Below are 8,959 nucleotides of genomic sequence, written 5' to 3' on the forward strand. Positions count from 1 at the left end.
GGAAGAGTCCACTAACCATGTCGTCACCCATCTTCTTCTTTCAGCTTGGCAGCTTCTTGAAAAGAAAAGCACATGCAGGGCCTCGCTGGCATAGTCCACCTGCTCCCCTTTAGCAGGAGGTAATCCACGTGGTGGAAACCAAGGTCTGAGTCCACGTGGTGGAAATGAGCCAAGGCCTCGGTGAGGTCTAGTCGATTTGCAAGGCCCGAGGTCAGTGTCCCTTATAGCTCTGGCTTCGGGGTTCTTATTGCCTTCCCAATCCAGCCTCCGGCACAGAAAAGGCGCCTGGGGAGTACCGTAAATCCTTGTGTTCGAGAGCACAACGCCTCGAGGCCCCCCGGGCCTTGGCTATTCCTCCTGGGTGACCTGGCTGGGGGAACCGAGGCTTTCCGCTTGTTTGTCCGCTTCCTTGGCTCGCTCTTGCTCCGTCAGCTGCTCGCTGGTGGGGATCGAGTTCTTCTTCGGGCGGCCTTTGGGCTTGGTGGGAGACTCGAGTCCTCCGCCTTGCAGGACCTGCGGAAACCCAAAGGGCCTCAGTGTTCGGGGAAAACTAGGCGAAGAAAGCCAGCTGGCAACACGTCAGACTCACAGGCATCCATTTGAGAAGGGGGGGGAATGGCCCTCCGGAAGACATCCGTGGCCCGGGGAGTTCGGCGCCAACGCAAACACCTCGCAGCTGCTCTGCCACCCCCACCCGCCTTGCCCCGCCGCCTGGGCCAAGTGGCACCTTTTGATGGCGAGGCTCCTGCACCGGGAGCAACAGAAATTCAACAGGCAGCCCTTTCTCCGGCCTGGCGGGAGGGGGAGGGGGAAGGGGGAGGGGGAGGCTGAGGTGGTGGATTTGGGCCTGATAGGCTGCTGGTCAAGGCGCCCTCCGGAAAGTCCCAACAAAAGGGCGAGGCCCTTAGGTAGGTGCGCCAAAGCGACCTATCTCGGGTCGGGCCTGTGTTGGACCTGCGCGCTCAGGAAGAGAGTCCTCGGGCAAGGCTCCGCTCTCGGAGCATCTCCTCCGATCCGAGCAAAGGGACTCTGGCTTGTCGGGTGTGTTGGTGAAGCAGGCATCCCTGGGGCCACTATCCCCGACGTGGAGCCAAGAGGGAAGCTTTCGCTCCTGAAATGACGCTCCGGGAAACGGTGGTTTGCACGGCAGTCCTAGACAGAGTTACACTTTCCCATCGACTTCAGCAGAAAAGAGCAAGCTTGACAAAATGTGTGGGGCAGGGGATGAGCTTCCGTGAGCCACTGGTCACTGCTTCAGATACAGCTAGCCTGGGGGTCCGTAAATAGGACAGATGGACTCCCATGCTAGCTGCATCTGAAGAAGTGAGCAGTGGCTCAGGAAATCTCGCCCCCTGCCCCACAAATTTCGTTAGTCTTTTTTTGGTGCTCCTGGACAGACAGACTAACCCGGCTACCCATCCTGATCCATCGACTTCAGTGTGTGACTCTGTTTAGGGGTTCATTTGCTCTGCAAGTCCAGAGCCAGTTCCTACCCGGGGAAACGGAGGCCCTGGCAACCGGGAAACCTCCTACACGGATGGAATCATCAAGCCGTGTATCATGTTAAAGGGAATCGCCTCGCCGATTTCAACGGAGTTTATTGCCACATAATTCTGATTGAAATAGTGCCGAGGGGAAAAAATTAGGTAGAGGACCAGTCCTGCTTAAATGGGAGTCAGTTCTATTGCACAGAGTACCACTCGCTCCCAAAGAACTACTGAGAGGACGGGGCTGCATCCTTGGTTTGACAGGACACTCCTAAGAAGAGGCAAAGCCCTCGGAATCCACCGACTTCGATAACGGTGGAACGCCTTGCAGGGCTGCGCTGGGAACTGAGGTCTAAGGAAGGCCCTGCCAAATAACCCCAATAAAGATGAGGTCGCCTGTAAGCAAGTTAAATGCAGACAGAATAGCTATAGGGGGAGCGCTTGAGAAGACTGAGGTCACGTTCAACGTGCGGGCCGTTTTACTGCCATTCTGATGAGTCTAAACGATTGACGACCAGTTAAAACTCCATGTTTTAAATCCGCCATTCAATTAAAAAAGGAACACGCACGCACACTCTTAGAGGGTTAAATCCGCCATTCAATTAAAAAAGGAAGACACACACACGCACACTCTTCGAGTGCAGCCGTGTTGGCCTCCAGTAGAACCGCTGGAGTCGAGTCCAGCAGTACCTCAGAGGCCAGCCAGAGTTTCAGAGATAAACTTCTCATTCATATCTGGGGGAGGGAGTTTTGACTCGGGAAAGCTGACGCCCCGAAAATCTCGTTGGTCTGGAATCTCGCCGATCTCCTGATAAGGTGGGCAACAAGACTTCGCGAGAGTGCAGCAGACCCCGAGAGTGAGGAAGATGGTTCTCCGCCCCGCGTCCAGACGTTGCCTCGTCCAACAGCCCTCAGCGGGTAGAGGCTGGCCCGGGAAAGGCCGGAGCCGCAGTCCTCAGCCTGCTGCTCTGGACAGGGGTCATGCTGCTTTCTGGTCCCGGAAAGTCGACCCCCGCCAGTCCTCGAGACGAGGCAGGAAAAGAATGGAATGAAGCCCGCCTAAGCCTGCATGGGATGGGTGTTGGGTATTACAAGTTAAAAACACTCAGTATATCTGGGGTTAAATGTTTGTTTATGTTGCTCACAGGAAGTCACATGTTTCTCATGTAACCAATGTTCTTTAGCTATAGAAAGCCCGGGAATTTTCTCCCTGATCTAGGAGTTTGATTGGGACTAAAGTGTCAAGGCGTATTACCATTTTATGGCTTCTCTTCCCGTCTTTGTTTTGGTGTTCTGAAGATATAAGAAGAGTAGCCATACTTTCTCTCTTCTAGTTTTGTCTTTGTAGTGTAAGGATGTAGCCGATTATGCTCTGTTGTTATTTTCGTCCCAGTTATCCTTCCCCATGCTAGAATTTAGTACAAACTTTATATTTTAATCACACATGGATTCTCAGTCTGAATTATCTTACTCTGGCTCTGCTGGACTATCTCTGCTAAATACCATTTTTTAAAATATCTCACTATCACCCAACAATGGGCCTGTCCTTACTGGAATCCGGAGCTCTGTTGGACCGGCGGAGAGGTTCTGCCAGGTGACATCCATCCTGGGAGGGAGGGGGTGCAGTGAGCGAAACAAAGGATCCCCCTTTCCCTTAGGATCCCTGCAAGCACCTCAAAGACGCCCTGCAGTCAGGGTCCCGCCCCCATCAGCCTGTGCCGCTGGAACCGTGGTCTTTGGCTGCTTATGTAAACAGGAGGGGGGGGGGGACAGAAATCCAGTATTTTTAACACACTTACTATTTTCTTCCACTTCATTCGTCTATTTTGGTACCAGGTTTTCACCTGCAGTTGACTCAGTCCCAGGGACTCCGCCAGGTCTATTCTGCAGGGAAGAGAAGGCCTGTGTTGATCGCCCAGTTCCTCTCCCCCTTTCCTTCCCCTCAGATGCCTCTTTTATCCCCGAAGTGCATTCGTTGTTTCCTGAGGAATGCCTCCCACCCTCGTTCCTTTTTCTTGCTGTAAGGATCTCTCTCTGTGTGTGTCTGTTTCTCTGTCTGTCTCTCTCTGTCTGTCTGTCTGTCTCTGTCTCTCTCTCTCTGTCTCTCTCGGTAGCACGCTCCAGAGTACAGGATGAGGAAGGATTCTCTAGTAGCAAAGCAAGGTTATGTTAAGGAACAAGAAGCCGCTTCCTCAAATCCACACACACACACCCCTTTCATAGCTGAGTACTAATATTGTGCTTCGATTGGAAAGAAAAGAGGACATTCTGTCTGTTGCGCCTATATCTGCGCCGAAACAATCAAACCCCCTTCAGATGATGCCCCCAGGAGGAGGCGTGGAAGGGACCGAGAGCGGATTTCCGGGGCTGGCATTTCCCAGGCCCTCGCCCCTCTCACCTCCGGTGGCCGCGGCCCTCCTAGATCTAGGAGGCTGGGGAGGTTCCTTCCCAAGCCGGGCCTCAGGCTGCTGCACTATTGGCCGCGGGGGTCCTTCCTGCGGAGCAGACGCTCCCGGCGAGGAAGGATTGCTGCCCCGCCAGGGCACCGCGCTCGCCAGCGGGGAAAGGTTGCAGACAGTCCCGCGTCGGTGGGACCCACCTGTCCGGCGTGGAGAGGTATTTCTGCTTCTCGAAGCGTTTCTCCAGGCCCATCAGCTGCAGCTCGGTGAAGACGGTGCGGCTCCGACGGCCTTTCTTGGCTTTGCCGCCGGCTTCGGGGATTCCCGGCTCCAGCTTCCCGCGGAGGTGCAGCTCCAGGGGCAGGTGAGGGGGCCCAGAGGCGCCTTGGAGCCCGGAGCCGGCGGCCAGCAGCGCCGAGCTCAAGCCCGAGCAGCCCAGCGGAGCCAGCGGGAACTTGAAGACGGCCGCCTGCTCCGCCTTCAGCACGGCTGTAGGGAGAGAGAGAAGGACAACGCCTGAGAGAGACCCACAGCCTCGCCGCCGCCGAGCCCCGCCGCTCGCCACTGTCCCGACAGAACCAGAAAATGAACTCACATCGCAACGGAGCCCCGCGACCAAAGACCCCAGGAGTCAGGGAAGCCAGTGTAGTCCGCAGGCCTCTCTGCCGGGGGTGGCCTAGTGGGGAAAGCAATGGAGGCCTCCCGGAGCTCCCAGGAGGGAGGGAGCCCTAAAAACTGTACTGGATGGATAGCCCTCAGGCGCTGGGCCGATCCAGAACCTCCCCTCTTCGCACACCTATGAAATCTCTACGCAGAAACGTCTCCCACCCCTTATCTCAAAGCGCTGGCTCATTCCCGTGGGTTCCATGTGTAGCCTTCCTTCCCCTCAAGTGATTCGGGGATGCTAACAGGGCCTTATTCTTATTTGTATCCTCACAACAATCCTGTGAAGCGGGCTGACTGCTGAATAGAGACCAGGATTCAAATCCTCATTCAGAGAGCGGCTGCGATCACACAGGCTAAATAATCCACTTCCAATCCACTTCCCAACTGGATTTTGCCAGTCCACACAGTAAAATCCAGTTGGAAAGTGGTTTGAAAGTGCCGTATCTAGTGTGTGCGATGGCAGCCTCTCTCTGAATGAGGATTTGAATCCTGGTCTCCGTTCAGTGATGGGCTTTCAATACCGCTTGTTCCTCCATTCTCGGGCAGGGGTAAATCCTCTCTAGCGAAACGGCCTGCGTTCCAGTAGGTTGCAGTTAGTTATGTTTAAATCAACGGAGCTTACTTCTGAGTAAATGTAGTGAAGCTGCAGAAAGGGCTTTAGCTGCATCCCTTCTCTTGACAGGCCGAACCTGTGCCCGGAAGTAATCCCCGCGGTGGGACATTCTCAGAGCAACGCTACAGGAAGGATGCGTGCAGACGATAGTCCTGTGCGCACTTAGGTGGGGTACGCGCTAATGAATTTACTGGGGTTTACTTTAGAGTAACCATCGGATCCCATTGCATGGGGAAAGCAATCTTACCTAGATCTACTTAGACTCTTACTTAGGTCTATTTAGTGAGGCTTACTCCCAGGAAAGTGTTCTAATGGAAAATGCCAAAAGGAGGGCGGTCTCTTCTGAGAGTTTAGGAAAGGGAAAGGGACGGGGGGGGGGTTGGAACCGAATCGCTCCCCCAAGTTCTCCTCCCCAGCCATTCCGTCCGTATCCACAGGAACTAGCCGCGATCCGACACGCTGACTCCCTTTCCATTCAAATCATTCAAATCCCTTGACTTCAGTGAGGCTGGCTCTGAAGTTGGCAAACAGAGAAGGCACCGAAGCGTAGTAGGCCGTAGGGCGAATCTTCCGATGATCGTTATGGAGGAGGCCTGGAGGACCCTACGTTGAGCTGTAAATAAGTCCTGATCAGTGTCGACTTGCTTCGAATGTTGCTTCGAAGGTGGCACTACCTGATTTCGAAGCGCTTCTCTTTTCTCGGGCTGCTTGTGACCCTGCCGTTCCCTACCCAAAATTCATGTTATTTTGCTCCAAAAGTAGCAAACCAAAGGTTCCGTACTGCTACTAAACCTGTAGAATAATGTATTCCGGATATTATAACAGTCACCTCCGGTGTTATGTGCTTATTAAAATACTGGAATTCTGGAAGCACTGGCTATCGAGTAAGCTCCGTCGACTTCCTCAACTCTTATTTTCAGGGCAAGTGTCTAGTAAATCGGTGTATTCCTGCAACTAGAAAACAGCCGCTAGAAAACAGCTCAAAACTCCATATTTGGTATTTTTGAGAACCTATTGTTAACTGAAAAATTGTCTAAAATTTTCCATTAGAATAAACAATAGATGAAAGGGACCGTGTTTAGTATTATTCTGACATAGTCTTTCCTTAGAGCCTGGGGCCGTGGTTTTAAAGTGAATTTACATTTACACCCGATCAGAGTGCAATAATTTAACGAGACATAAGTCAGTTGTGCCGAGAACCAGAATAATAGGCTCCTTTTAAAACGAGAAGCTGAACCGGTATTAAAGTCGACAACATCCTTGTTACAATAAACAAACATTGCTAGATTTGGGGCCATAGTGTGATTTCCCCCCCCAAAAAAAAGTAAAATCCCCTTTGGTTGAAAGGAGAGAGAGGAAAAACGATTGGCTAGCCGATCGTATGCGTATCTAACTATAAATAGGACCGATCTTGTTCAATGGGATTTACTCCTAAAGTTAGTATAGAATCCTTGCTTTAAACTCTCCTACCAAAAACAACAGGGCAGAGGTCACCGCAGACCCCCAATATGCCGGTCTGGATGTTTACACACACACACACACACACACACACACAGAGTTCACATATGTCGAGGATCCCTTTCGCTGTGCGTCGTGGGATGCTTACTCAGAAGCAAGTTCAGTGGGCCTTATTACCTAGGAAGCGCGTTTAGAAGTGCAGCGTTTGAAGGGTAAGATTAAGACCCAGTCGACTGGGGAACCCCTTCTCGCTGCGACCAGGTAGGAAATCATTTTTGCCTTTTAATCTGGCCCAGGAAACACTAAACGAAGGCAAGTCACATCCACACAGCCTTGAAAGCGGGAAAGTGTAGTTCTCCCATCCACGGGGGCGGGGAGACGGCGGAGGCCCTCCACGGCCAATACTTCCGTGTAACAAAGGTATCTAATAAAAAAAACAGATTGCTTATTATTTCCCGCCTGCTCCTCGGAAAGGTTTTTTGGGGTTTTTTGCGCTCACCCTCCTGTTCGTGGTTGCACCGTGACTCCAGTGGTGCTAATCCAGGTACATTTAATACACGCACGCGCGCACATAAACACCCTCGGCTTCCTGGCCCACTGATTTCAAAGGACTCATCCCGGATTAATCACAGTACCAAGAGCCCATTTGTTTCAGGGGCAATTCTTCTAAGAACTGGGGGGGGGGCACACACAAATCACCATCGGGAACTTGTTCCAGCATGAAGGAAACACGTTTAGAGCGTGTGGTGACAGCGGATCTGAGTGCGCATCCGGGGGTGGCAGGCAAGCTCTTCCCAAACGGAGTAGTCCTGCTAATTTCTGGAAAGGCTCCTTCCGACCGGTTTTGCATTTGACCACAGGCCCTGGGTGGCCTCCGGATCTCCCGGTTGCAACAGCGATAAAATAAAACTTCCCAGAGTGCCATATTTTCATATATTCTCGGCTACCTTACCAAGATCTTTCCATAAGCACCCGCCATCTCCGGAGGCCCACGCCAGTCAGGGGATGTGCGCATCTGAGTTTTATGCGCCACAAAATGTAGTCTATAAAGGCGCAGCGGGGGAAGTGGCTCTCAACGCCACTCACTAAGAGGGCTGTTATTATGCGGAGTCAGAGAAACGGCTCCTGTCTAAAGAGAACACAGGGCGAAAAGAAACAGATATAACCCTCAGGGCGACCGGTGCAGGATCAGGAGTCGACGCTTGCCTCTCCCTCTCTCCCTCTCTCTGAGACTGACTGACTGCAAAAATCTGGCACAAAAATGTACATAAACTTCTGGCAATTAAAGTCTATTTCATTATTTCGAAAGTCTATTTCCGGTCATGTTTTCTCCCTTTTTTTCATTTGAAACCTAGCCCAGCTAAATCGTCGTTTTAAGCCGCTTTACCTATGGGTCATCATGGCTCTTCTTTTTTACAAATCGTTTTGGTGCAGAAAATGCAGCCGATGTCTCCGGAGGAATTGCACGGCTACGCTATTTATTTCCCACGTGAAACCCGGACTGGAAACAAAGCGGGCGCTGGGGGAGGAAAGATTTCTACGGCCGCGCCTTTGGCTCGCTGCGAGTTGTGTAGAAGGGGGATGGCAAAGTGTGTAGCCAGGATGGAAGGCGCAAGCGTGTACGCGGGGAAAGGCCTTGCCCGATGGGGCTGCTTAGCCTCCGCAGAAAAGGCTGCCCTTCCAACCAACCCAAGTTTCATTCCGGAGGGGGCCGTTTGCTAGCCCCTCTCTGCATACGAAGCCCAAATCTGCGCTTTGACGACAAGCCTCCACCCCCCACCCCCTTCCCTCTTCTCACACGGGGCGCCATTTGGAGGGAGAAGAGGCAGCCAAGAGGTTTCGGGAGGGAGGGGCCCAGAAGGTCCACCGCAGGCAGCCCAGGCCTGCCCTGGGAGACTGACAAGAGGAAGTGGCCGGCGGGCTCGGCGTGTGATGTGGTGGCTCGAAAGGCCTCCGAGAAGCCCAGAAAGGTGCTGCTGAGGACATGTGGGCGGGTGGCTGGGTGGCCCAGGCCAGGCCAGGCAAGGGAGGAGGCGCGAATCCCGCAGGCAAATCCGGACAGCAGCCGGCACCTTTGGGTCTTTCCGGGAGGAAGGGGTCCCAGAGGCGCGATCGGGGGACGGCGAGGTCTGGAGGGCGGCGAGGTCTGGAGACCCTGTCCCCCCCTCCCCACAACCCATTCCAGGCCCCGCTCTCTGAAGCCCGGGCCTAGTTCCAGGGGCTCTCTCGCCAGGCTTTTCAAGCGTCTGCTACAGGAGAGTCGGGTTCAGAGATGCCAGATAAACTCCCCGCATGAGGGCCTCCCCACACATCGAGCGGCGCCTGCCTCCGGAAGA

General features: G+C 53.4%; 1 protein-coding gene across 1 annotated transcript in view; it reads right to left on the reverse strand.

Annotated features, from left to right (window-relative positions):
* Nucleotides 1–242: 242 nt before the first annotated feature.
* Nucleotides 243–8,959, reverse strand: part of BARX1 (BARX homeobox 1) — a 10,414-nt gene continuing 1,697 nt past the window's right edge. Inside the window, exons 2-4 of the mRNA XM_015421199.1 lie at nucleotides 4,087–4,375; nucleotides 3,287–3,371; nucleotides 243–513 (exon numbers count right to left, since the gene is read on the reverse strand). Coding sequence (XP_015276685.1) covers nucleotides 349–513; nucleotides 3,287–3,371; nucleotides 4,087–4,375 — 539 coding nt within the window. The 3' untranslated portion in view covers nucleotides 243–348. The remainder of the gene's footprint in view (nucleotides 514–3,286; nucleotides 3,372–4,086; nucleotides 4,376–8,959) is intronic.

The sequence above is a fragment of the Gekko japonicus genome, unplaced genomic scaffold (assembly GCF_001447785.1).
Source record: "Gekko japonicus isolate JY-2015 unplaced genomic scaffold, Gekko_japonicus_V1.1 scaffold149, whole genome shotgun sequence".
Taxonomy (NCBI): domain Eukaryota; kingdom Metazoa; phylum Chordata; class Lepidosauria; order Squamata; family Gekkonidae; genus Gekko; species Gekko japonicus.